Source organism: Platichthys flesus, chromosome 3, assembly GCF_949316205.1.
Source record: "Platichthys flesus chromosome 3, fPlaFle2.1, whole genome shotgun sequence".
NCBI lineage: Eukaryota > Metazoa > Chordata > Actinopteri > Pleuronectiformes > Pleuronectidae > Platichthys > Platichthys flesus.
Genome location: NC_084947.1, coordinates 21421334 through 21449235, shown reverse-complemented (window position 1 = coordinate 21449235; position 27902 = coordinate 21421334). Strand labels below are relative to the sequence as shown.

At 42.1% G+C, this 27902-nt stretch overlaps 4 protein-coding genes and 1 non-coding gene across 7 annotated transcripts in view; 3 read left to right on the top strand and 2 right to left on the bottom strand.

Moving 5' to 3' along the window:
* Window positions 1-40: 40 nt before the first annotated feature.
* Window positions 41-10093, top strand: dgcr8 (DGCR8 microprocessor complex subunit). Of its 2 annotated transcripts, none has more exons than XM_062384635.1 (14): window positions 41-168; window positions 535-1518; window positions 3312-3477; window positions 4046-4188; window positions 4677-5016; window positions 5114-5311; window positions 5521-5622; window positions 5874-5972; window positions 6202-6284; window positions 6485-6585; window positions 6741-6847; window positions 7104-7231; window positions 7504-7617; window positions 8081-10093. In XM_062384635.1, exons 2-14 carry the CDS (start codon window positions 817-819, stop codon window positions 8162-8164), a joined length of 2367 nt encoding a protein of 788 aa, XP_062240619.1. In that variant the 5' UTR covers window positions 41-168; window positions 535-816; the 3' UTR covers window positions 8165-10093. The 2 variants fall into 2 exon arrangements, with proteins under 2 accessions (XP_062240619.1, XP_062240620.1); XM_062384636.1 differs by lacking the exon at window positions 8081-10093 and adding an exon at window positions 7747-8074.
* Window positions 10094-16218, bottom strand: trmt2a (tRNA methyltransferase 2 homolog A). 2 transcript variants are annotated; one of them, XM_062384637.1, is made up of 12 exons: window positions 16126-16218; window positions 14360-14998; window positions 13868-13976; window positions 12884-13065; window positions 12687-12801; window positions 12456-12571; window positions 12253-12364; window positions 11986-12108; window positions 11764-11839; window positions 11382-11498; window positions 11198-11294; window positions 10094-11076 (listed from the first exon to the last, which is right to left on the bottom strand). In XM_062384637.1, the coding sequence occupies exons 2-12, from the start codon at window positions 14989-14991 to the stop codon at window positions 10896-10898; spliced, it is 1860 nt and encodes a 619-aa protein (XP_062240621.1). In that variant the 5' UTR covers window positions 14992-14998; window positions 16126-16218; the 3' UTR covers window positions 10094-10895. The 2 variants fall into 2 exon arrangements, with proteins under 2 accessions (XP_062240621.1, XP_062240622.1); XM_062384638.1 differs by having other exon boundaries at window positions 14360-14995; window positions 16126-16215.
* Window positions 16219-17342: 1124 nt separating this feature from the next.
* ranbp1 (RAN binding protein 1) lies at window positions 17343-22350 on the top strand. The gene is made up of 6 exons (XM_062384633.1): window positions 17343-17502; window positions 18867-19000; window positions 19135-19292; window positions 19697-19825; window positions 19979-20047; window positions 21162-22350. Exons 1-6 carry the CDS (start codon window positions 17488-17490, stop codon window positions 21311-21313), a joined length of 657 nt encoding a protein of 218 aa, XP_062240617.1. The 5' UTR covers window positions 17343-17487; the 3' UTR covers window positions 21314-22350.
* Window positions 20872-21003, top strand: LOC133950914 (small nucleolar RNA SNORA77). Its single transcript, XR_009920438.1, has one exon. It is a non-coding gene; the product is annotated as a small nucleolar RNA SNORA77 (small nucleolar RNA).
* A 2536-nt stretch (window positions 22351-24886) lies between the features above and the next one.
* Window positions 24887-27902, bottom strand: part of zdhhc8b (zinc finger DHHC-type palmitoyltransferase 8b) — a 60805-nt gene continuing 57789 nt past the window's right edge. Inside the window, exons 9-11 of the mRNA XM_062384628.1 lie at window positions 27063-27169; window positions 25877-26943; window positions 24887-25422 (exon numbers count right to left, since the gene is read on the bottom strand). Coding sequence (XP_062240612.1) covers window positions 25290-25422; window positions 25877-26943; window positions 27063-27169 — 1307 coding nt within the window. The 3' untranslated portion in view covers window positions 24887-25289. The remainder of the gene's footprint in view (window positions 25423-25876; window positions 26944-27062; window positions 27170-27902) is intronic.

The window sequence follows — 27902 nt, the reverse complement described above, 5'->3', positions numbered from 1 at the left end:
CATGAAAAAGCCGGTAGTAGAAGGTGGGCTACGGGGTGCTTTTCCGCTGAGTTTTTTTCTCCAAGATGGCGGTGCCACCACCGAGTCCTTATCGCGGCTCTTCGCAAATACAATAATTTAGAAAGGTAGTCAGGCGCCCAGTTGGAGACAGTCGTTCCATATCTATCGGTGAGTAGCTCTTCAATGTCTCACCAGACTGAGTTTAGCCTAGCTTAGCAATTCTGCGGACGTAGACGTCTGTCCACCCCGGTGGCTGCTCGCTAGCACATCAGCGTGGATGTTAACGTTACCAGGGCCCCGCTGTGCAGCTGCAGTCTGAAAAGATGCGCTCATTCCTATGTAACATTGACTTAGCTTGTGATATGGAACGGGTTAAGCATTAATCGTGTACCCAGACTAAGAGACCCAGGTGAAAGTCATTTGTCAGCATATACATGTTAACGTCAGAATAGTAATAGGTACAATGCGCAGTCTTATTAGGCTACTGGTCATAAAGTTGTGCTGACATGTCCTCTCTCTGGTTCTCTCCTCCAGCCCCTAGAAGATCCCATTCGAGGATGATCAGTGCCTACATCCCATATTAAGCTGAATGCATTGTGATTTCCAATAATTGAGACAGTGATTCTGAAAGCTGTCTACATTAATGAAAAGAGCAATGTAGTCAGCTTAGCATTTTCTCCTCTGGTACCTGGTCTATACAGGGATGTGCTTCTGCATGAATTGTGGCATTAAATAAGAAGGAAGTTTCTCTACAGGTCAGATTTAAATATACCATATTATTAGTCAGTGTATGTTGTAGTGTAGTGGTGAACACAGATGAACATGGAGATAGATGATGTTCTACCCCCTCTCCCCTTGGAGCCACCTGAGGATTTTGGCCGAGATGAGGGCAGAGCACCTCCACCACCTCCCCTGCAAACGTCCAGTGACGCAGAGGTAATGGACGTTAGCTCTGGTGGTGATGGATACACGTACACCCCAGATGACGGGGAAGCCCAGCCACAGCAGCCCCTCAGCAAGGACTCAGTCACTTTCTGTAGCCACCTCTCAGATGAGGCCGGTCCCATTCCCGTGTGCCCGAGAACAGCACGTCACGCTCCCCCGGTCACCAAGTTTCTACCAGAGCTCAAGCTGCTCAGAGATGTTAAGATCCGTGTGAGCTTCACTGAAAGTAGCAGCAGCAGCAGCAATAGTAAAGACAGGAAGGTTCTGTACACAGGTGAAGGGCAGGAGGGAGGAAGTGATGATGGCTTAGATGGCCTGAACGGTGACTTGCATGACTCAACTAGCGAGCAGGAGGCAGCTGAGGGAAGCTCTGGTGCAGGAAACGTATGCAGGAGGTCAGAGGAGGCTGAGGTAGATCTGGAAAACAAGGTAGAGTATGCTGTCCTGGATGAGTTGGATGACTTCTACGAGAACTTCCTGGATCAAGATGATGGGGAGCAAGGCGGTTTTAAGTCTGAAGTTATAGCTCAGCAGGAGCAAACAGGTGACGAGGCCATGGCTTTCTCATACGAGGTACGTCTGTTCTTGTTTCTGCAGTATCCCTTTTCATTGTCAGCTTCACACCCAATTTCTTCATCCCTGTCAAACAGTAACATTATAATGATATAGTATGAACAGTTTGAAAAGTACCATCCTTACAATGCACGACTTCATCAGCCATGTTCTATTACACAGCCTCCCCTATCGTCTCCGTACTGTGTTGGCATAGTGGGGAGCAGACAAAAAAAAAAATACAGAATGTCTCGAACAAAGATTGAACATTTTGGCTGCAATATAACATCAACCAGCGACACAACATTTGGGCCAATCAGATATTGGCTCATATGAAAAAAGTATTGTGCTTTTAATGTCCATAATGTTTTAGTATATGCAGTATATTACTCAGATGAAGAACATGTCATCTCACTTATATCTGGAGCAAATGCTCCAAACCAGTGTTTTGGTGGCATTCAATTATTTAAGTGTTTTTTTGGGGGGGTTTCCTGAATTTACACAACACTGCCATAAACTTTGTGTCTTGTACCAAAGATGTATGGTGGATCACTCTTAATCAAAAAGCACCCCAACCTGAATGTAGCAATGAAGACTATGAAATAGCTTCCGTGCAGCTTAATAACCAGTTACAATGTAACTCACTGGGATTGGGTGTGAGGCCTTCAAAGCATACAAAATTACATTTGGTAAAATTCTCAAGGGCCACTTCTCTTTCTGTTAACAAAGGGGGGTATCTATAGATAAATAAACACCTTACACTGCAATGCTTGGTTTTTACATAGAGAACCCATCAGCTATCGTCTGACGAGGAGTTAGCCTCTGGGGCCAACCGTCGATAATTTGGGACCTCGGGTCTGGCCAGCAGATATCCAGGCCAAGACTCTTATCTTCTGTTCACCGTACACTTTACCGTCCGAGTAGTTTCATTTAGCACACAGGTTGGATGTTTCTCTGCACAAAACAGAAACAGAAAACCTTTTATTTTTTTATGTTAACGATCTGCATAACATTTTGACATTTCTGCATTTGAATACAGATGCATTAAAAAGCAGATAGAAAATGCATTGCGATTCATAGGTTTTGCCTGTTTTTCTTTTTCTGTTTACCTGCAGTCAACCAGGGCCTGCTCAAACCTGATAAGTCGAATTAGAAACTGGATATTAACATGTGTAATCGGTTTCTAGAGATTAACCAAAGTGAAACTGCCAGATAGTTCCAAATATTAAGTGCAGAATAGCGTTTTGGTGACGTATTTGATGAAAGTATCATGATAGGTTTTTAATTGAGATTTCCAAAATCACTTAAATAGACTTTGTTGTTTAATAGTGTAGATTATATTTTAGCTATTGGCCCTAGTGATATATGGACGAAAATGTCACTACGTAAGTGTACAGAATATAAATTGGGTGTTCCCAATCAGACCAAATGTCCCATAAGTTTTTCTTTGTCTTTGCTTTTTATTACTGAAAATGAGATACCAAACGAGGTCAGTGACCTTTTTATTTTCCCCATTTAATGCTGGATTTCCTTTATACAAGTTAATCAATAGTAACATTGAGGGATAAAAAATGCTAAATGCATCATTTAATTTGTGTAAGTTGTTTATACATTTGAAATATTATTTGTTCCCAAATTCAAAAGTGGAACTAGTAATTTTTGCTGTTGTTGAGGTGTAGTTTTGTTTTTTTCTTCTTCCAATGTTCAGTTAATTCACCACATCTGGTGAAGTCTCTTCTCAGTTGAAACATAAGAAATTCATGTAAACCTTTGACCCATCCTTCTCTCCCGACTCTAACCACTGACTCTTCCAGGAAGAGTTTGACAACGATGTTGACGCTCTGCTGGAGGAGGGCATGCCTGTGCCAAAAAAGATGCGTCCATCTGATGACAAAGATGGCGGGGACAGTGATCATCCATCAGATGGTGAAGAAGGAGGTGTTCAGCCTATGATGACCAAAATTAAGACTGTCCTGAAGAGTGAGTATTGGATCACTCTGTTTAAGGGTTGGGCTCTGTCAACGAACTTGCATTTGAATGTAGTTTCAGGTCTGAGGGGCACAACAAAACATATTCTATTCAGTATGTAGTACATGTATGTACTTTGAAGCCAGTTGAATAGAACAATAGTGTACGGCTGCGTGCACTGCCAATATACATTTCATCACAAGGTTTCCCCCGGGAAACTGCCTTGCAGAGGTGGTTAGCCCTGCACAACGTCAGTAGGTAAGTGTTTGTTCTGTGCTGCAGTGCTCAGATATAGTATCATAAAAAAGAAAGAATGTCGAAAATGATAGTACAAGTGAATTCTCATCCTATTAATTGCTTGTAGTGTATTTTGTTATTTTTTTAGTTTTATGTTGAGTCAACTCGTAGGTGACAGAAGTTATCTCCAAGGTGGGTTTTAACACTCATACAAGATTGTCAACCTTAAAACAAACGTGTTAACATTAATTCCAAGCCTGTCATGTAACTAGATGCATCACTTAACCACATGATGTAATAATGTTGTAATTTGTCCCTGCATTTGCATTGATCCATTTGCTAGGTCGAGGTCGTCCACCCACTGAGCCTCTACCTGATGGATGGATCATGACATTCCATAACTCAGGCATTCCAGTCTACCTACACAGAGAAACTCGAGTGGTCACCTGGTCCAGACCATATTTCCTCGGGACTGGCAGTATTAGGGTAAGATGCTACACACATTTCATGCCTAAAACACACAACCCTGATGTAAACAGTGCAGGGGTATTCATCAAAGTATTAGTTGCGTCCCCATCCCTGTCTACACACACCTATATTATATTCTGTAAATATGGAAATATCTGTGTTATTTCTTTAGCAATTCAATAGAATACAACTTTTCACTATATTAGATAAAGCAGGAAAAACACAACTTCATAGATCAGTACCAACATTTTATGAGTTCTTTCCTGACTCATAAGACATTCTTTGAGTACATTGCGGCTGGGGAAAAATAGGGTTCAAATTGATCGCTGAACTGAAAATTGCCACCACCGTATTTTTCTTGGTAGCAGATGGTCTACCCTGTAGAAAACTGCAACTTGGAAACATCACTTTGTTTAACGCTATTGCTACTTAGCTCTTATTAAAGTCAGGTATGTATTGGAACTGTTGACAGATGCTGACCCTACTCTTCATTCTTTTTGATTCAGAAACATGACCCTCCAACCAGCAGTATCCCTTGCCTACATTACAAGAAAATGAAGGACCATGAGGAAAAGGAGCTGAATGGGGAGATGACAACTAATGCGGTGGAGTCTCCGGTAAAGCCCATGCAGGAGGCTAATGGTGAAGAAGGAGCAGACATGTTAGATGCTACAGCCGAGGAACAGTTAGACGTCCCTCCCTCCATTTTGTCTGACGTTGCCCCAAATGGAGAGGGTACCACTGACAACAACCTGCAGGTTAAAGTGATCCGACCTTTTGACATTGCCCACGGAGCCTTAGGACAAGTCAGGGCAAAGGTTGAAGTGTGCAAGGATGAGTCAGTAGGTAAGAGCTCGTCATAGTATATTGGCACTGAAAGACTTTTGAAAGGTTCTTATGTTTTTGTGGCCTTTCCCACTAACTTGATGAAACCTCATCACAGATCTTGAAGAGTTTCGTGTGTATCTGGAAAAATGCTTTGACTTTGAACAAGTTACTGTAAAGAAGTTTCGTACTTGGGCTGAGCGAAGGCAGTTCAACAGAGACGTGAAGAGGAAGCAGGCAGAGACTGAGAGGCCCATCCTGCCCGCCAACCAGAAGCTCATCACACTGTCAGTCCAAGATGCCCCCACTAAGAAAGGTAACACATATACAGACACTTAGATATTCACACAGTTTTTGTTTTTTATTGCCAGTATTTCATTATAGATGGTATCTAATATACTGACTAATGGCTCTACCACAGAACTCGTTCGTTACTCTAACTGTTAAAGGGTGAAAATCAAGGCTTCTGATAAGTGCAATGTTGGTTGATGAACTTTCTAATTTCAATACTTTTTCTTTTAACAGAATTTGTCATCAACCCGAACGGAAAATCTGAAGTTTGCATCTTGCACGAATATATGCAACGTGTCCTCAAGGTTCGACCTGTTTACAACTTTTTTGAATGTGGTAAGTTCTTTTGTTAAGTATCATCCACTGAGTTTCTCTGTTGAATATCATCTGAAAATCTACTTGTGTTCATTCTAATTTCATCTACATCCCAGTGCACATTTACATTAACCCCTGTGGCATTTACATGTTTTCCCATTTACACACATAAGTCTGGCTGTTGTCTCATATAAATTAAAGGTCACATGTTTTAGCTTTACATGATTTTTATTTATCAATCGAACCATATTTTTTTTTTCTTTGCCTCAAAGAAAACCCAAGTGAACCCTTTGGCGCGTCAGTCATTATAGATGGAGTGACTTACGGCACAGGAACCGCAAGCAGTAAAAAGCTTGCCAAGAATAAAGCTGGTAATTTTAAGTTTTTTATTTATTTACAGTATTAAGCAATGTGATCAGTGTCAAACATATGTATAATACTAGGGCTGCACTATATATCGAAAGTCTATCGGCATCGCAATATCAACAAGTGTGATCTTTGTGGCACCTTCCAATTCTTCCTATACACAGCAGATAGTTAAACTGGTAACTTGTTGCTATGCTACTTCTGTTCTCACTGGTGTTATGATGTACACTGCAGCTCGAGCCACACTGGAAATCCTCATCCCTGACTTTGTGAAGCAGACTTCGGAGGAGAAACCTTCAGATGGCGATGAACTGGAGGTGCTTTTCTTTTTCCTGTTTTCAACACAATTCATGCTCTCCATTTATATTCATTGAAATGGAATAGATGAAACTCAACACGCTGAGCCCGTAACCCAAGTTTTGATAATGGGCAATGCCAAGCTGTTGTCCCTTTAAAGTTAATGTATTTTTAAAATAAGAAGTAACACACCAATCATTCAATGTGCTCTGCCCCACAGTATTTTAATCATATCAATATAGAAGACTCAAGGGTGTATGAGCTGACCAACAAAGCAGGACTACTTTCGCCATATCAGATTCTTCATGAGTGCCTTAAAAGGTAAGGGGTGTAACACTCAAACCAACAGCAACCTAAATATTGACCAAGTTGAATCATTTACCAATTTCACAGTTGCCACTTTACTAATCCTGTTCTCTGTCAGGTCCGGTTGCAAAAATTGATCAATACATTTTCCTTTTTGGTTTTTCCTGTAGAAACCATGGGATGGGAGACACCAGCATTAAATTTGAGGTGATCCCAGGAAAAAACCAGAAGAGTGAATATGTGATGACATGTGGGAAACATACTGTGCGTGGCTGGTGTAAGTAGACCCTCCTTTAACCACATAGTGAGGATGAACCACTCAAACCGTTTTTTCAGACAGGATCTTGGGCTAAAATCTGGAGAATTGGCTACAGCGAGGGTTCACCACAGAAAAATAAACCTTGCACATGTTGATATTATTACACACAGTTTATGTTTTTTTTTCTATGAATTACCCGGACTGAAATTGTGATGCTACACATTAGCATCTCATAATGATACGTTTTTCAATTTTATTGTCTTTTTTTCAACAGGCAAGAACAAGAGGGTTGGCAAACAACTAGCGTCTCAGAAAATCTTGCAAATGCTTCATCCACACGTCAAGAACTGGGGCTCGCTGCTGCGCATGTATGGCCGAGAGAGCAATAAGATGGTAAAGAAGGTAGGTTCTGTATTCAGAACGAGCTGTGAGGCTGTGGGAAAATGTATACTTTTATTTGTATCTCAAATGGATGGTTCTGGTGATGATGATGTTATCCATCTTTATTTACTGCTTGCCAACTAAAGCTGTCAAGATGTCTTTTCAACATAAAACCCATTGTATTTAATTTATAACTGGCATGGTGATTCCACATTGCCTTGTGAACATTGTTCACTACAGATCAGCCAGTGAAATATGTTTCAGATTTAAAAAAAAAAAGTAATTTGTTGCAGGAGAACTCTGATAAGAGTGTGATCGAGCTGCAGATGTTTGCCAAAAAGAACAAGCCAAACCTCCACATCTTGAACAAACTGCAAGAAGAAATGACGAAACTGGCCACGCAGAGGGTGAGCAGAGATCTGTTGTGTATAAAATATTGTATAATGTATTGTTTTGCTGTCAAGTGTAAAACTTAAATCCTTTTGTTTTTCGCCGGTTGTTTGTTTCTGACATTTATCTTTTCTTCCATCACTAAGAACCTGAAGGGTTTACTCTGTGTACGTCAATGGAAATGTTCTCACCAGAGAGCTCATTGAAGGAAAGAAGAGGTGGTAGTTTTAATCCAAATGAAGCACTGAACTTCTTCAGTGGAAATTGTAAATCTGAAGGGTCTCAATTAGTGGGACTCTGTCTTACTGCGGCTTAACTTAATGCCTGAGGCGTAGAAGACGAGTGCATTACAATAGAAATCTTGACTGGTGTGTCCGTCAGTCCCAGCTTCACAAAATGACATTGCCACTGGCATAATTTTACATTTGAGAATAGCAAAAAAAAATTGTTAATGGCTATTTTATTGTAATTTAATTCCAGGAGGAGACGAGAAAGAAACCCAAGATGACCATAATGGAGTCCGCCCAGCCAGGGAGCGAACCTCTCTGCACGGTGGACGTCTGAGTCTCGGAATCACTGAACCACGGCACTGAAAACCCCGGTCACTGTCAGACTTACTACACACCACCACCCATCACTTAATTATGCATCACTGAGATCTAATGGCAATATAGTTCCACATAGAGCAGGCTGGTAGAACTGCTTTGCTTCCTTTGTTCACGTTGTTTTGGATCAGCTGGTTGATGGAAGGGTAGGACTAAATGCAAACAACAGACCGTAGAGCAAATATCATCTACCTCTTTAGATGCACCCTTGCTATGGCACCAGGAGAAAAAGAAAAATCACCCAGGGTGGAGAGACGTTACCATGACTTGACAACAGATGAACCACATCAAAATGAAACTGCATGCTTCTTTGACTGCAAAAACCACTACTCCGTTGGTTTTGTTTTGAAGTGTTGTTTTTAAAACAGTCGGCGAACCTTATCATGCCCGCACCTCTTATTAGTTTTTGTTTGTGCTTCAAGTATTTGGAAAAGACTACTAATATTAGTGTATTTATACCATTCATTTAATTGGGAAACAAAGTCACTTGTTTATACTGTATTTTAACTCTAGGTGTTCGGGATATTTTTTGGTGAAATACAAAAAAGTTGTTTCTCCTCAGAACGGATAGTTGCTGTCTTGGTTTGCACGATATAAAAAAATAAATCATGTTGAAGTGATAACTTTTCAGCTATTGTCATGCACTCGTTTCCTGTCCGATATTTCCGTTGGCTGATCATGCTGTCGGTACAGAAATAACTGCGTTTTGGAATGTTTGGAGATGACTCCTGGTATTTGTTGCCTTTTTTTGCTTTGTTAATGCAACAAGCTGACGTCCTGCTCCCCAGGCTAATGTTTCAGGCATGGTGAACGCCTCCTGTTCACTTCCAATCTGTGGGAGTGAGGGTGCAAATAAAACACTCACTTCTTGTGGCGAAACAAATCACAGCACGGATATCTGACCTTTCACAGCTGTCACGTGTGACGGGGCCCTACAACTTAGTAAACCCAAGCACACGGCCACAGTGTTACTGAAAAGGTGAAAGATCCTTTACACTTTTAGGTCTTGCTAGCTTTTTCTTTTACTAATTCCATGCACACAATATAACCACGTTGCTTTTCCTTAAAAAGAAACTCCAGTTGGTTACATGTTGCCTTAGTTAATTCATTTCATGAAGGGTTTAGAGTATATACAGTACATCGGACCTAAAACACCCTCCAACAGGGAGTTGGAAGACCAAGCCCCCCTTATCTTGATGAAGCATTTATTGTTTAGCCAGTTAGTATTTTCAAAGAAGACAGCCTAGACAACGTATGTGCAGATTCTTTTCAAGACTTATCTTAATGGGTCGTGTTATGTTTTGTGTACGTCTGCTATTGTCATGACAACAGATCATACTTTTCTTTAACCATGAGAAAAACACTTCCTTTTTTTTCAAATGGCAGCCTCGCAAAATGTAGTCGGCACACTGACATGAAAAAAATGCGATCAAGTCGTTGAGTCCAACAGGAGCTGATGAGAACTGTGTATACCAAAGCTTACATGCTGTCTTATGCATTTTATAGAAGAGTTAATGTTGCTGCAACCTGTACATTAGAATCATTTATAACAAAGGATAATACACAAACACAGTTTGCTGGATCAAAATAGAAACTGCTGTTAAATATTGGATTTGTTCCTTTTTTCTTTCACATGGACAGATCAGTTACAATACAAGGCTGTTGTGATATTGTAGTTTGCTTTAAGAATGTGCTTTCTCCTCTGTGTGTGTAGTCTTGCCAAGTGTATGTCAGTGTGAGAAGACAGGAAAAAATATGTTTGTGTTGCCGTTGAGTTGAACCAATGAATCGTTTGAGATGTTGCCTACAAAAATGAAGTATGTTTTGCAATCTGAGCTCCATGACTTCAGTGATATTTGTTATGCAAAAATAAAATATCTTGACTAAAGGCTTTTTCAAAGTTTTATTTAGTCAGTAAATGAAGAGGAAATTTAGTAAAGGGCAAAGCTGTTTATTCCACAGTACCTGCTTGTGCTGCATAGTCCTGGATAACAGTTGAACAAAGTTTGAAATCAAATGTTGATTTAAAAACAAACTTAATGGTCTTAAAATGCAAGAAGTAGGTAAACATTTTACAAGACGCAATTTAATTAGTCCCGTTATGAAAATAAAGGGGAAGCTTGTAGGAATAGGGCTAACCCGAAGAAAGCCCTTTGAATATCACACATGTCACCCGTTCCCAAACATTTGCGGTTCTTTCAGAATAAACAATTTCTTGCTCAATCTTTTCAAATACTTAAGTGCTTCTTTATTTGTGAAACTTAAAGTATTACTTAACAAGATACTCCAAAATACTAATTTTAAGACTGGCGACTGGAATCTGATATTTCCCCTCCTGAATGACACATAAAATCATGACTTAATTCTAAAAATCGGTCATATTAAGACAGCAAACCATAAAAATAAATTCTCATACTGAAAAGCAGGCAAGCTCAGTAAAGCAAATACAGTAAAATACAAGAAAACTGTTTATTTGAAGCACTAGACAATTCCTTATTGTAGCATAAGTCGACTTTACTGTTTGAGACATTGGTGAGTGTTAAATGATATTGTTTGGATACATTGACTCTTAAAGAATAAGGTCACCCAGATATTTAAAGAAAATTATGTTAGCATCAATTTTGAAGGATTTCAAATGCTTTTAAGAGCTGAGTGCGTGCATACATTTCTAATATGGACTGCCTGTAAGACTACGAGGCAGTTGGCTCCTGGTTGCTGCTGCTGCTCTGCTGCTTCTGGGATTCGTAGTCCACTCTCTCCAGCAGCAGAATCATCTCCATGTGCATGGTCTGAGGGAACAGGTCCACGGCCAAGGCTCGCACCGGACGGAACGGAGCTCCATGGACTCTGTTGGACGGTGCTCTGCACAGACTGAAAGAGGAAGATCCAACATTAGAGTCATTACTTTGTAGAACTAGTCCCTCTCTTTCTCTGTGATGTCTGGTTTTTCAAAGCTGCTCTGAAAACAGAAATGAACAATGTCACAACTCACTCGATGAAGTTGGTCATGGCCGCCTTTGCATTGCACGCCACGTAAATCAGCCTCTTCAGGTGCTGTGCTCTACGGATGGCAAGAATCACCTTGGAATCTGTGTTTGGTTAGAACAGATTATCTTAAGATGCGACACACTAATGGTGGTTGGAATCCATTTTCAATTTGGTGGCCGTTTACTCACGTAGTCCCGCCCTCGGTGGATCCACGATGGCCGTGACACTGGGTGAGACGAGAGCGTTGAGAATGTTGGGGAGCACGTCCTCAGCTTTACCACAGTGAAATTCAACATTGCTTAGTCCTGAAAATACAAACAAGTCATGAGTAAATGGTTTGTCTTTTATTTAAAACAAGACTAGTGCAGTGCTTGTTGTAAACCTGACCGTTTCTTGTGTTGATGTTGTGTAGGTACTTGGGAACTAGTCCTTGTCATTAGTGAGTCCTCTTTGCAGAGTTCTACAATGGACTGTCCCTTTATTTTTTATATTTTTTTACATTCTGACATCAAATAATGCATTTCAAGCAGCTTATAACTGCCATCAGTGTGAGGATAGCTGGTGTCCTACCATTGAGCTTGGCATTAACTTTGGCATCCTCCACTGCTTCCTGGCACAGCTCGATCCCAATCACCTTCTTTACCCTCTGGAGACACAAATCAGACGGTTTATATTCAGTCACGAACATTAAACGGGTCATTTATCTTTCATCATGTCAAATTTCAGAGAATCACGTCACCGACATCTCTCAGCTTTAGTTTTAATAGCATATTCTCAGGCGTCAAACTTTACCTTCGCCAGAGAGATGCCAATGGTTCCTGTGCCACAGCACACGTCCAGTACGGTGCTGTCCTGGTCCAGCTGGGCCCACTCCCCCACAGTCGAGTACAGCACCTCTGCAGCTCCTGTGTTCACCTGCCAGGTCACACACACACACACACACACTTATCGCCTGTGCACTTTGTATATGGAGGCTTTACAGCTGTTCCAAAGCAGGAAGCATCATTTACACAACTACAAACAGAGCATGCGGTTGAGAACCTTTGAGGTGGATCCTACCTGGAAGAAGGAGTGAGGGGATATTCTGAATCTTAGACCCAGCAGCTCTTCGTTGATGCAGCTCTCTCCAGCTACCAGCTCACAGGGCAGGTCCTCTGGGTTAGGGGACTTCCTTCACAGCCAACAACAAAGCAGGTTCAGCTGAATTGATCTTATTATTCTGATGACTGTAAGTCTCAAACTGCTCCCCCCCCCCCCCTCACCTTTGACCCTCTCTTACGAAGAAAAGAGAGGTGACGCCGCTGGCTTTCCCCTCGCCCTCTGTGAAGTGCTCCTTCATGGTGCTCTTCAGAGCGTTGAGCTCCTCTTCTTCAATTTTCTTGGAGTCATTGAACAAGAAAGAGAGGTCAAGGGGTGAAATCTAACAATCTGTCTAATGTTAAATTGTTTTATTTCATTTAATCAGACAGTTAGACCTGAGAACATGTGATCACCTGTGGGTTGAAGAACACTACAGCCATGGCTTGTTTGGTCCTCGTCGTTCGTACAGTCAGCTGCTTCCAGTGTCCTTCATACGTCTCAGGACTGTAGACGGAGTACGGTGTCGTCCTGTTGGCAAAATCAAGATTTGATGCAACAGAGGAAACATTCAGTAAAAGATTTCCTGTTCTTAAAAACACATTGTAACTACCTAATAAACTTTTGAAACTCGCAGACCACTCTCTTGGCCTCGTCGGAGACATGACACGTCTCTGCCGGCCCCACCACAGCACACGAGCCGCCTTTGTATTTCCCCAGACGGAAACCGATGGTCTTGTCTTCACCGTCTGCTCCGACTGAGATGAGGAACTCACACTTGTTTCTGTACCCGGTCTGCCACGACATGACAGGGAAATGGGGAGAGGATTGGAAGTGTTAGACTACTCAAATTGAATAAGACTATTCATATATGAAACAGTAAAAGTGAACAAAGCCCCTGACAGCACTTAGAACTTTGAGCTGTACTGTAAAGCCCTTCGACTGGTCATCAAGGCTAGAAATGTGCTTTGTAAATACAGACCATTGTAAATTCTTAAATGTTTGACGTATATAGGCCTAACAGGTCTTAGATCTGCAGGAGCTGGTCACGTCATGATGCCGACAGTTGAAACTAAACAGGATGAAATGGAAATGACTATGCTGCCCACAGCTGGAACCAGCTCATACAATAAATTAAAATCTGCTGTATCTTAAACATTACCTGTTATATAATTTATGGTTTTATACTCTGATTTATATGCCTTTTTCTTTCTGTATAGAACATTGAATGACCTCTGTGTCTGCTTATTGGCTATTCAAATAAATCTGCATTGTCCTGAAGCAGAAACAATTCACTGGTCTGCTGGTTGAAAATTCTAATCCGTAGCAATTAAGAATTGACTCTGTCTCCAGCTACTCAGATGGGATCAGATTCTGCTTTCACACTGTTATGTCTTTATAAATGAACAATCTTTGGGTGTGGTACTGTTTGGACTGGGAGTCATTTTGAGACGTTCCCTGAGAAACCCTTTTTGACATTTTCTTATAATTTGTTGATTACATTATTCAATGAGATCATGAAAGTAGTTGTGTGTAAATAGCTGCGCAGAGGCTGATGTTCAGTAAGACCCAAGTTAGACCCAATGTGTGACTGCACCTGTGTAGGAGATGGTTGAATAGCACCCAGGGGACAACACATTTTGTTGTATTTCCCTTTCTGTGCAAAGAGCCACGGCAGCATGGCTTTGTTGGTGCTTCCGATCTCTCTGAAAAATAAACAGTGGGACATTTATTTTGAAGTTGTTAACTGTATGATGTGGATATTTTCGACCGCAGAAACACAGAGAGAGCTCTTTCACTTCAATCGTGGGATCGACATGTACAATAGATAAATCCATCAACAAAACTGACAAAATAACTTCTTGTATGGGGAGTTGTGTTTTCCATGTCATTATAAACATGGTTATGTTGGAAGCCATTAAACGCATTTGGTCTTCACGAGCACAAACGATATAATGATTATTTGCATATCACAGGAGACACATTCCGGGAGTATTTAAATACCGGGGGTGAACGGATGAACTCAGAGCCGTCTACTTTTGATCAGATGATAGTATAAGTTGGGAACAGGGCCAGTGACACCACCTACTTTGCCAGCCTCTGCAGAACCCCCACCACCTCCTGCTCCTTCCTCCTCAGCTGCTCCTCATAAGGCACATTCCACAGCGGAGTCACCACATTGGCTATCTGGACGCTGAGGGGCTCCTCTTCCGGGTCGCCCTCTGCCCGCTTGGCTGGGGGCTGCCCTCCCGCGCCCTCTCCCTCCGCCTCCTCCTCCTGCCTCCTCTTCAGGATGGGGTCCACTTTGGGTTTGGCCAGCCTGACGCTCAGCACTTGGCCCTTCCACTGCATGCCGTGCACCATCTTCATGGCCTTGTCGCGCTCCTCCTCGTTCATAAAGGTGACGAAGGCGAACAGGTGCTTGCCAAACAGCTTGATCTTGTGCGGGTTGAGGCCGTGCCTGGCCAGGAACTTCTTCAGGTCGTTGAAGCCGACGAACTTGGGCAGATTCCTGATCTCCACTTTGTAGATCTCGGACGTGAAAAGGTCCTCTTTGATGTAGCGGTACGCGCTCTGGTCAGCTGTTGCCTCGCTCTCATCTTCCCCAGCTTTGACCTCAGACTTTACACCATCAGTGCTGGAGTCCTGGGGGAGGACATCAGGTGTCTCTTCCTTTGAGGGGGGCGTATCAGCCAGTGGGCTGTCACTTACATCTGCCATAACTCTGCTGGGTGGACACACAAACAACACAGTCAACAGGCAGAATGAGACATATGCTCAAAAATATGTGTGAGGAAAAAGTGTTGTATTAAAGTCCCTGTAAAACATTAGTTTAATCTACCTCTGTGTGTCAAATGTGCTTTATAAATAAAAGCTCCACGGCAAATTAATTATAGAAAGATTAATACAAATAAAAAAGGAAGGGGGCAGTACTATCTCTAAACAAGCCTTTTCCACGGGTCCCTGATTTTGGCTCCCGGAGTCTTTTCTCCACAATGTTCAGCCACTGCTCTGAAGTTGATGCATTTCATTTCTGCCAGCTCCTTGTGATGGTCTTCTTTTTACATCCAAGTGTCAAAACATTGAGATGATAGATGTCTGGCTTTAGAATGGTGTCATCTGGTATCAACCCCAGGTACAAAAATTCCAGGGATCCTCAGAAATCTTGTGACGTTTAAAACATTCTCAAGGATCATCTGAGTAACGCTGTCAAAGAACGGTTGGACCTTCAAGCACGAGCAGAAATGGGATAAGCAGTATAGACCGATTAATGAACACACTGTCTCCAGTTATTCACTGTGAACTAAATTGTTTAGATTTTATGAGAGGGGTAAAAAAATAATCCTTCATCCCTCTATCCTGGTAGTTGTCTGTGTTTTGACAAATGCCAGTACCAACCTCTCTAATATTGAACTCCCGTTCCCATTTCAATGTAAACATTCAGTAAGTTTATCACATGTCGTTTTTGTTAACTACTGTACAGTTCAGAGCGTTTGTTTTTGTTTGTTGTTAACGGCTTTTCACAATAAAACGACTTGATACCTGCACAGGGCTTAGTCGAAAGTCATGGTTTATGGGACGTCACGTCTGCAAAACATAATACGTTTAAATGAGTCGTAGAAAAACAAACAGCTGCACTTTGTAACAGGGACATGCACGTGCGCTAGTTGCATTTAAGGACGTGAGTTTGTGTGCATGTCACAATAAAAGCCTGCACACAGAAATCGTTAGCTACAGGCTTAAGTGGAGATTTACTGAAGTCGCTCTTTCGTATTTGAAACCAACGCCTCGTCAGCACCTAATGTTAAAATGTGACACTTGACAGTTATCAGCCCCAGTGAACATGTGTCTTACCTCCTCTCAGTTACATGCAGCTGCACCGCTCACTTAAACACACAGGGCGACGCCATGTTGATTTCGCCACGTGCTGCGTGACCTTTCAACTTTCTTAAAGTCGTAGTAGTCACTTTCCGGGACTCGATCGTCATTTGAGCAGTGTCTTTTGGTTTTAGTCCCTTTGTCGTCTGTGAATCTATCTTCAACTATATTAAAGCACTTCTTGCATTGTCTTAATGTGTTTATTGAAACCAGGTGGAACACAACCAGGCGGAACACAAAATACACACAAACGTGACAATCACATACATAGAACAGCACACAACTTATATAGGCAGCAACAAGCTATCTTGATTGCGAGATGAAGCTTCACGAAGTATTGAAGCTTTCCATCCAATTGGTTCACTCATGGGCCGAAGCTTCATGGTGCTTTGTGTGCTCTAATGCGCCATCAAGTGGACAATAAATGTAAAACAGGCAGAATGATTATAATGACACCATGGATTTAGTGTGTGAAGCTTTGAATTGAATAAATGAATGAATGATGTTTGTGAAGCCAATACATGAATTATGAATTTATAAAAATGGTGTCTGTCTTTATGATACAATGGCGGGGTCAAAAGGGAAAGTGGAAACAAACTGGGCAGAGGGATGTGATGTGACTGTGCTTAGGCTACTAGGGATAACATGTAACACGTAAAATATGGACATTTTATTCATTTTTACTCTTCCACAGTGTTCGGTTTCAGGCGGTTTCTTTTCTTTGCAATCAAACACTTTAGGCATCAGCATTCGTGAGTATTGGTCGTAAACAAAGTTTGATTTAATTGTATATATATATACAATTAAGATATATATATATATATATATATCTTAAAGAACAGAAGACAAAAGGAAGAAAGGATTATTATTCATTGAAAATGTAAATTTGACAATTTGGTTGCTGTTTTATTGTTTAGATATATATTTACATGTAAATCCTGTGAGATTAGAGCTATTGTTGTGAATAAATACCATTTTACATTTATGGAAGTGAAATGTCCCATAGAGAATCATCGGGTTTATAATGAAATCAGTGTGAACTCTCCTCTTTGAAATGTGTAATGATATTTCAACAGTCAAATGTAACTCTAACAAGTTAAATTGACATCTGCTTTCATTTGAGATATTTTAAAGTAGCCATTGTTTTGTCTGTGACGCAGACCCAGTCGGCAGAGAGAGGCGGCGCGCGCTCGTCACACTGTGGGCGCGAGCTGACGTAGGAAAATCGGCGCGCGAAAGCTGCAGCAGGAAGTGCGAGCATCTGAGGGGAAGCGGCGGACAGTTTGGGATTTGAATCAACCCGAACTTCTTCCACAATCTACAAACATCTACATTAATATGGCGGACCCGAAGGTGAGCGCTCGCATGATGGGTCATCTGATGCGCGGTGTTCGCTGTAAACTCTCCATTTTTTGGAAAACATCGTATTTTAATCGTGATAATTGGTCTAAGTTAGCTGTGGGTAGACCTGCCGAAAATGCTGCGATGGCGTGATGCTAGAGAAGCTAATGTGCGCGTGTCCAGTTGTTTGAGGTGTAAAGTGTCCAGATCCTGTGAACCGGCAGCTGGAGGGTTTATACTTTCTATATCACTTAGTTCAATAGTTAAACGGACAACCGCTCAGACGTAGTGCAGCCAGTCAGCATGTTAGCATGTTAGCATTAGCTTCCTGTCGTAAACCGAGGAAGGTAAGTGACACAACACTAAGATGATCCGTCTGAACTCTCGTGGTGTTTTAAACCGAGCAGGTCACAGTGTTCGTGATGCCGACAAGCCGAAGACAACGAGGTTAGCTAGCCCCTCTGCCTTTGTCTGCCAAGCACAACAGTTGCTAAAAAAGGAGTTGGCTAATGCTAGCTTTGCTATCAGGGCGCCGGAGACAGTGACTCTGTATTCTGACAGTTAACCGCAACAAGGCTAACACCGAATGAAGTGCCACACACTCGAATTATCATGCCACAGGATGTCACGCTGAAATAATATGGTTCTACTCAGCGACACACACCGTGGAGCTAGACGCACCATCATTAGCTCGATGTTAGCCCGCTGGCGAGAGGCCTCGCTCACGAGCTAGCCAACTTCACAATGAGTTAACTCAGGAAACACCAAGTTGAGTAACTACTTGTTAACTTTACTGAAGTCTAAGGTAAACATTAAGTGATAGCGTTTTCCTCAGATGTAGCTAACATCTGATGGCTGAGCTGCAGAAACGTAAGCGGTACTTGCTAGTAACCGTTAACGTGTTAGGAATAAGTTTTGAAGAACAGGAACTCCCCCACCCAAACACTCAGTGTTATGTTAATTTGGTTATTTCCATTCACACGCTTCTTTGTGCTTTGTCATAAGTCCTGAATCGGCCTTCTCCTCTAGCGTTAGCTGTCTGTATCTGTCACCATTTTATGAAGAATACACGTTCTCGACACGTTAATGTGAATGAAGTGTTACAGATACACGTGAGAACACAAACAGCATTAAAGACGCTCGGCTCATCAGGTTTGAACAACAAAGGGTTTGTCCAGTTCCCCCTTTACAAAAGCTATACCTCACCAATGATCTCTTAAATCCCTGTATTGAAGCATGTGTGCTCAGTCTCTTTGTTCCAGAGCTTTTAAAGAATCACTCTGACCTCGTGCCATGCAACACGACTAATCATTTTAACCGCAGATGCATGTATTGCATTTTTTTGGGGTTGACTCATTCCCTGCTTTTCCTTCTAGGACAAGGAGGAACCCGAGACCACTGCAGAGAGTACAGAGGACACTAACCATGACCCCCAATTTGAGCCCATCGTTTCCCTTCCCGAGCAGGATGTGAAAACATTAGAAGAGGACGAGGAGGAACTCTTCAAAATGTATGCTGCTTCAATGGTCTTCCTTAATTCTTTGCATGTAATTTGTCATATTTTGCTGGCCAGCATCTGACTGCTATACTGGTGTCTTCACTTGAAGTACCACACAGATAACTGTGCTGTTTGCTTTTACTCAGGCGGGCCAAACTTTATCGTTTTGCCTCAGAGAACGACCCTCCAGAGTGGAAGGAGAGAGGAACTGGTGACGTCAAGCTGCTGAAACACAAAGAGAGGGGCACCATCCGCCTCCTGATGAGGAGAGACCGGACCTTGAAGATTTGTGCCAATCATCAGAGTGAGTTGAGTCTCCAAATATAATATTATTCTTTAATTCAATCATACAGAATAATATTTATAGGAAGGAAACAAACTAACACATATAATAGCATGAATTTATAAAAAACTACACTAAAGTGTGGTATACAAGGGCATTTAAATCGTACATGTATATTTGTACTTTAAACACTCAAATTATGTTGGTTATGCTAATGTATTTGTACACTACAGTTCATCTGTGTTCACCATTCACCATCATTTTTGTATTTCTGACATGAGTGCAATAAAAATTGATTATTTTATCAAGAAATGTGTAGATTATGCAAATAACAATTTTCAAAAACTAATGGCTGTGTAAAACTAAAGTATATCAATCAATCAATATGACCATATATATTAACATGTTCTCCTTGTGAACTGCAGTCATACCTGTGATGGATCTGAAGCCCAACGCTGGCAGTGACAGGGCATGGGTGTGGAACACACCAGCAGATTATGCTGACGAATGCCCTAAACCTGAACTCCTGGCAATACGCTTTTTAAATGCAGAAAGTAAGTACTATACATGTTATTAAATTTAACAGTCATGAGGTTTCCCAAATTGTGTATAATTTAGGTTCTCTTGATCACACTACAGACAGACATGTTAACTCTGGGAAATTGCGATATTGCTCTAATAATTAATTAACTTTGATCTCTTTTCAGATGCTCAAAAGTTCAGAGTGAAGTTTGATGAGTGCAAGGATGAGGTCAGAAAAAATCTAGAGGAATCAGGTAAGTCAAACACAAATATTAGGAATTTTTCCAACAATGTCCAGTTTGAAGACCAAGGAAAAATTTGAATAAATGGAAAAAAGGAATCAATCCAGATACTTCCACGCATGCAATGTACAGTTCAAAAGCAATTTACATTCAGACATTTAAAGCAGACCTGGTTATTCTGATTTGGCTTGAAAGAGGCTTGTGACCCAGATGACATAAGCTTAACTGGCCCCGATTCCATAGAAACCGATCTAAGACATCTGCATTTAAATGGAAAAGACGTCATTAAATATGATCGTAAATAGCGGTTGATAGCGTACTTTTGATGACCATGGTGCTTGTGGAAAACAGAAGTGAAGCTCTTCCTCGGAGTGTTAGGACGTTAATGCAGGATGTGATCACATGATTCCCCTTTAGAGGGAAGGTTCACAACTGATCAATACAAAGATCTTCAGAGTTACGATCTTAGTAAAACGTTTCTATCCTAATGAGAGTGGTCTCCTCCAGAATGATGATGGGTCTGTATGAAGTGATCATATGCAATGGCCGTTAGACATCAGAGCTCAGAGATTCTCGATCTTTGTATTGGATAACATTCTCATTGTCAAAACAACGTCTGTTGGCCTATTAAGTAACAAGAGTGGGATTTCAATGCCTTCTCAGTAATTAGTTTATTTTTTTATTTTGTATCTTCGCCACTGGGTGTTGTTACGTGCCACAATCCACAATTTTCCGGGCTTGTAGTTAACAGCTGTGCTCATGATTGAGTAATGTCTATAGTGGCCTGTTTTAATTTAAACATTTAATGTTGCATGACACTTTCATGACTAGCCTATGCAGACTCACTCTGTTCTTTGCTGCTTTCTCCAGCCTCGAACTTTTGCTGACTGCTACAGAAACATGCAGAATCTAACAGTTCACTGATTTTTTACTAAAAGGCTGGTGTATGTTTGTTCTGCTACAATACAATTCAGATTTCATAGCTGAAAACTTTTTTTTAAATCTGGGAGCAGATGTTTTCGTAAGACAATGAATTGAAATGCAAAATATCAGGCGGGCTGAAAATGTGCAACTGACCTATGTTCAAATTTTCTAGCTCTTCACTCAATTCACTGTTGTACCACAGGTAACTCCGATAGCGCAAACAAGGTGGCAGAGAAGCTGGAGGAGCTCTCGGTAAAGGAGAAGTCACCAGAAGACAAGAAGAAAGGAGACAAAAAGGAGACTGAGAAAAAGGAAGATGAGAAAAAGGAGGTCAAGGCTGAGGAGAAGAATTGAGAACCAAGAACTTGCTTTGCTGATCTTCAACTTATCAGTTTTTCCTCTTTTTCTACAATAGACTCTAACTGAACTGAATTTGGACACTTGCATATTATTATTTTTTTTTTATTCTGTTTTGCCTCAAGATCACAAGTCCTTGATGCCACTGGAGAGGAAAAAATACAAGAGAATTTATGAAAAAAAGACGCCCTTTCCCTCATCTCTTCCCCTCTTTGCACCGTGGAATGCCACACTTTCCATTCTTGTCATCTACAGTTCAATATAACATTGACAAACTGTGAAAAGAGGCTTGTGATAGTGATAATTCCCACATTGGGGTATTTTTTTGTTTTGTTATTCTGAAGCGGTTTGTTTTAAGGAGGGAGGCGATAATGTAGCCTGCTTGTAAGCAGCACAGGGTCAGGGACCAGACATTGTGGAGATCCCATGATTCATCTCAGTGGGCACTTCTTGCCCACTGTCCAGGCTTCCACTGTTAGCTACAGCAAGTAAGATGAAGACTTCTCAGCGAATGTCTTGTAGAAAATAGCTCTCAGTTCCTCCCTGAATCAGTTTGTCGGGAACTGACTAGAGGAGGAATCCCTTCCACACAGTTGAAGGGCATCAGATGCGAGCTGCACATCAGTGTCCACTGATAGCTGACTGACAGATCAGATGCACATAGCTAAGCTTTTTATTTCTTTCCCTTTTTTGTTTTAAACCATTAAGTCTAAGTGAACAATTCACCAGAGTTTGGCGCAGGTATGCTCCAACTTAAGTTCCACACCAGGAAATGGTGTATCATTTAGATCATAACATTCCCAAAGTTTGAAGCATGTAGAGTATATGTAACAGAGTGTGCCCTCTCAGATCAGTGTGCTCACCACCTTCTCCTTTTCGTTCCACTAATTAAGTTCTTAACCTTGCCTCTTAAAGTGCATCCAAGTGCCAGTGCATCTGTAAATACATGTTTATGGATGAAATGTTGCTTTTCATTTGCACTCAAATGATTTGAAATGTTTCCTCCACCTTCGAATAAAAGCTGTCAAACACCACGTTCAAATGCATTCCTAAAAAAAATACTTGTTTCCTGGGGTAGCTAAAATCAAATCAAATAATTTTGATTCACAAGGATCTTATTCACTCAGAGATGAAAACTTTATTTAATTTGCTCAGGTCATTGGGAAATATTTCCTCTTCACAAAAATAGGAACGCATGTACATTTATAGTATATTCTATATTTTTAATACATCTTTAACTTCTATTTGAGTTTCAGAAAACATCAGCTCGTGGCTGATGGAACAGATTCATTGCAGGCTGTCAGGAATGGTCCCTGACCTGCAGTGATGTCCATCCCTAAAACAAGAACATTGGACTAATGGCAGTCATCTTAAAGAGGAATGACATCGACAGTGTTTTGATATGTGGTCAAACTGGGCGGGGGGAGGGGAATCGGGGTGAGGAGATCTGTTCAGGCAGCGCAGCAGCTTACGGTCCATTCAGATGTATCAAGATGCTGCTGTTTGCTGTTATATTTAAAGCTCATCAGATTTGTCACATGTTATAGCCCTGTGTACCACAGCCTTAGAACAGAAACCACTTTCTAACACATGAACAGTGTCATGTGTCTTCTCACATTACTGTATTGTTGGTAAGGCAGCTGGGTGAGACCGCACAGTTCAGATAGTTGTAACTAGCAAGTTTTCAGTAACATCCAACTTCGTCAGAAGGCAAGACTACCACCTCACCGCTCTCAACACTGATGTCTGCAGAAACTAAACCTAGCATAAGAAATGGGAATAATAATAATTTAGGGTTAGGGGAATTCTGTTTTCTGCTTTCCCCCTCAATCTTGGCCCTGTTAATAAATATGGGTTTGTAAATTAATGGTACTTGTAAAAACTTTTGGAATTGGTTGAGTAGATCATCTCCCTGCTGGCAGTCGTGACACGGCAGCAGTGGCTACATTCTAATGCAATGGGGATACTGGGACAGTCCAGGACATCCAAATTTGAAAACAAAGAGCCCAAGTTGGAAAATACTGGACTTCTCCTTAAACCTAGATCATGAATCCCTTTGAACATTAGCTGTTCTTCCAGAACTTTCTCACGTCAAATGTACTCAGTCTGATTTGTGTCACTTCTGCCATTTGTTGTCTCAAGTACAAGCCTAATAACTCATTTTACGTGTACAATAGTGTGTCAACCACTTACATTTCATGATTTATGAAACAGTTTTTCCTCTCAAAAGGCAACAATGGTTTATTCTCAATGCAAACATAGCTGGACTAAATCTACTGCTCTACATGTTGATATATTCTGTTGATGCAAAACATAAATAAAAACCTGCCACTTATCAGTTCATTTTAATGGTCAGAAGGAAATCATGTTATGAGACTGAATAACAGCAGAGTCCCATTTGAACTCTGAGCGGATGGAAGCTGTACCAGACAGCTGCTGCAGAAAGATGTGATGTCGCCTGTTTGCCGTCTTTGAGAAGTTGAGGTGGTTCATTGCCACTTTTGGCACTGATGTCTCAATCTGCCTTTACTCAGAGCCCAATCCTCGACTTTTCCACAACCCATACGAGTCAAAGATCTTTTCATCTCAACATCACATAGCTTATTACAATTCATCATATATACTTTTTACACTGCAAGTTATAACAATCTATATTGTTTTATTTCTTTGATTTTTACCCATTATTCATGATCTCATTTATTAACTGTATATATATATATATATATATACTTATATATATAATTTATCAACAAAAAACTCCACTCAAAATAAAACATCCATTCCAGGCTTAAGTATCTGTATAAAAAGATGTATCAAACTGTTTTTTTTTTTCAAGGTTGGGTATATAAAAATGAAACAAACCAATTAAAAAAAACTAAAACATATTGAATGGGTGACCAGTGATCTTTAGTTTACCACACTGGACAATGGCTTGTTTTTCTTCACCCTTCCAAATCCTATGTTTATAATAACACAAACATTTATACTGAACTATTTTCTTTCTTTTTTTACACAACACATGTAATAGCGAAGATGTGTTTCTGAACTAGATGAAGAAAACCTACAGTTGCGTCCAAACGTCTTCTACAGCTTTGGGGAAGTGGTCTCAGACGTTTGGACGTCACTGAACATCTTCCTGGCCCTAGTGTCATGTTGAACTCCCCTAACAACCTCACTGAAACTAATAGAAGCCCCCCCCCCATGATGTGATGCACCTAAAGAGGGATCAATATCTGCTCTGGACTGAGAAAAAGAAAAAGACATTCATGATTCACGAACGTAACATCATATTCCACCCTCTCCGCTGCTTGCATTCATTCCTGAGAGAATTGCACAAAGGTGGAAGTTGCAGTTGAAGGAAACCTTTCTCAGTGAATTTGGAACGTAGCCACCAGACATGATCTAAAAATACTTTCTCACAATCTCTTTCTTAATCTAACTCATCCGTCCTCAAAGCTGCACAATGCCACCGCTTGAGCTGAAGATTACTTGAACAGTACAGGTTAACATGAAGCACCTTGGCTTCTTGAGGTGAGTTGACGTGAAGTCTCCTCTCACAGCGGGCCGTGGTGAGGTGGTCAGTGTTTTATTGATTTGTTTGTTGCACGTATGCTTCATCTGAGAGACAACGGTTATAACATTGACAACCTCATTGGACGGTCCACTCTTACAACGAAGGTGACGAGCCACAAACATGTAATGACAACACTCCTTGGACATACAGCACAGACTGCAGCAGGATCCAATGATGATCCATCCCTCGGGTACTCACACACGCACACACACAGGCATTTTGGCCAGACAGACCTACACAAGAGCAGACAGGTCCTCTGATTGGACAATATCTCCACAACCACAGAGCGCTGCGTGCCCCTGACTGGCTGTTAGCAAGACACAAAAGTAACAGAGAAGAAGTATCTCTTTGTGACAGAGTGGCTGTTGTGGTTGTCGGAGGTGGATGTGGGGTCCGTGCTCACACTGATATCTCATACGTGGTGCCCCCTACGCCTGTCACCTTTTTGACGTTATTGTGGCGACTGGGGCTGAGGTTGGCACCCTGTGTACCGGGATGGCAGTCCATCTGCCCGTTAACTTTCATGGCCTCTCTGAATGGAAATAGAAGAAGAGAGAAAATTACCTATGGCACAAAGAGCCATGGACATTTAACGCCAACCCAGAGTATGAAGGTGACAACATGCAGATTAAAAGTGAGGAGTTACAAACAACAGAATGGCAGTATGAAGGATTACTTGAGATTTTACTTGATAGTGAAGCAAGGCGTGCAAATGTTAGACCAGAGGGTGAAAGCATGCAAAAGAAAAAGAAATGAGGAGTCACACAATTTTATTCATCTGACATTTGTGAAATATTACACTCACGAATAAATAACATGTTGTACATACACAATAACAAATGCTACACAATGCCTCAGTTAGGATTAGTCCACTAGTACCCATGAGTAGCTGGCTGTATCCAACAGGGGGAGCCAGTGGGAATACATTTACTGCCCACAAGTCACCATTGGCTCAGTACACTGCATGCAGTCGTTAGGATTCATACCTTGGGCCCCCCAGACGAGGGGAGTCACTCCTCTCATGGGCACTGATGAAGTTGTATTTCTGATGAGCGTAGGAGGGAGATCGGGGCATGGCAGGGGAGTGGGGCTGGTGAGCCGGGGAGCGATAGAGGCCCTCAGAGCCAGTGGCCCTGCTCTGGCTGCTGTTGGTGCTACTGTGATCATTGTGCAGGGAGGTGGAGGAAGTCCTAGGGGCGCGGCCCAGGGTGGAGCCAACGTGGCGCAGCACAGGGGTTCGCTGGCCATAGCTCAACAGCCCGACCCCCATCAGGTTGTCCCTGGAGCCTCCATAGGCTGGGGGTGTTGGGCCCCTGGAGCTGGGGCCACGGGGACCATCTGGATAGCAAGTGTTGTGGGAGAGACCATAGCCCCCATCAAACACAACAGAGTCCTGCGCATATATGTGAGTCTGGGATCGCCCATGCATCATCTGCCGCTTCTCCCTCTCCTCTGTCTCCTTTCGCTCCTGGATGGAGGCCATGATGGTCTGGGAGAGGTTATCATAGCGCACAGGGGATGGGTCCCTGTCCCTTGGGTTAGGTGATTGCCTGCCCATCCTTCTGGGTGCCATTACTGGACTGTAGGCAGGGGCAACCTGCTGCCTCTGCATTTCAGGTTCCCGGATGTGGCACATTTTGGTGGGCAGGTAGGGCGAGTGGAACCCCATGGAGGGCATACCACGATGGGCCATGCATTCACTGGCAGCGGCTGGGGAGATGCTGGGGTTGAGCAGGCTGTCGTAGGACAGACTGCCGTTACGGTTGGAGAGTGTGTTGGGTGAGAAGACACTCTTGTAGGGAGTGGATGTGACTGTGTGCGGCTGCAGGGCCGGGAGCTGGCCCTTCTGCGGCCGGGGCTGACCTTGCTTCAGGCTGAGAGAGCGGGAGTTGATGGGGTCGGAGTCCAGCTGGAGGGGAGAGGACTGGAAGGTGCGGTGGAGGGGAGTGTTGGTGTACTCAGGCAGGTCGAGGTTTGGCTCGGATCGGTAGTCGTGACCACGGACACCCTCTTCCAAGATGGCTGAGGTCTTCTGATCATCTGGCATGACAATCTGAGGAGCAAACAAAATGTACATTAAGTCAGTGTCTATAACAGCTGCCAGTAAACCTTTTGCACCACAACCTCTGGCTGAAGCAGAAGCTACTTCTATCACAGTATCATAAGTCTTACCTTCTCTCCAGCAGCGTGGTAGTGGACTTTCGGCATGGTGCCGAAGGACGGCCTGTATCTGTACATGGCTGGAGTGGACGGGTGGGTTTTACCAGAAAGAGAACTCTCTGCAAAACACACAGAGAAGGGAAACCAGAGTTAACGGTGTAATAAAGATAACAGAAATGGCACTATAGAGGTTTAGAGCTGAATGCAATGAAAAGAGTAAAGAGGCTGGAGGGACAGATATTAAAACCCACATCATCACCATTCCTCAAAATGGAAATGAATTGGAGCTGCTGAATCCATTCTGTAATTGATCTATAGCGAGTTCAAGTCCCGAAACTGCCACTGTCCATCCCTGAGCTATCTGAGCAAAGCCCAAAAGCCCAAAGGCACTTCTGAGCTTCTAGTTGCTAAATGTCTGTAAGGGAGGCAAGAAACTCTTACATCCACAAGCAGTGAGTCATCTCAATCGCTTTATTATATACAGCCAGTCCATTTAGACCAACTGCAGTTCTTAAACGATCCACCAGGCTGCACTAATGCTCTATAAACGAGCAGGGAGTGTTCACTCCCTGACATAATGCACCATGACATAGGAGGTCCTCTGGAGGAAACCTTGCAATATGTTTATTACTGACACTTCATACTGTTGAATGCAACAACATAAAGACAATGTTACGACTGTAAAACTACCCCCATCTGTAAAAATACCCCTATTGCCAGACCACCACTGTTTCTATTTTACACAGATTCATCCCCACTGGTTCTAGACCATCTTTCTCTCCCACTCCTCCGCTTGGCAGAGCGCCAATGCTGCACACCACCACAGAAAAAAAGAGGCGGTGATTCATGTTG

Coding starts and splice junctions, on each gene's coding strand:
- dgcr8 (XM_062384635.1), top strand. CDS start 817: ATGAACATGGAGATAGATGATGTTCTACCCCCTCTCCCCTTGGAGCCA. Junction 3,478..4,045: donor AATTAAGACTGTCCTGAAGA/GTGAGTATTGGA, acceptor TCCATTTGCTAG/GTCGAGGTCGTCCACCCACT. Junction 6,285..6,484: donor CAGATGGCGATGAACTGGAG/GTGCTTTTCTTT, acceptor TCTGCCCCACAG/TATTTTAATCATATCAATAT.
- trmt2a (XM_062384637.1), bottom strand. CDS start 14,991: ATGGCAGATGTAAGTGACAGCCCACTGGCTGATACGCCCCCCTCAAAG. Junction 13,066..13,867: donor TTCAACCATCTCCTACACAG/GTGCAGTCACAC, acceptor ATGTCGTGGCAG/ACCGGGTACAGAAACAAGTG. Junction 12,802..12,883: donor GAGTTTCAAAAGTTTATTAG/GTAGTTACAATG, acceptor TTTTGCCAACAG/GACGACACCGTACTCCGTCT.
- ranbp1 (XM_062384633.1), top strand. Junction 19,001..19,134: donor GAGGAGGAACTCTTCAAAAT/GTATGCTGCTTC, acceptor GCTTTTACTCAG/GCGGGCCAAACTTTATCGTT. Junction 19,293..19,696: donor GATTTGTGCCAATCATCAGA/GTGAGTTGAGTC, acceptor TGTGAACTGCAG/TCATACCTGTGATGGATCTG.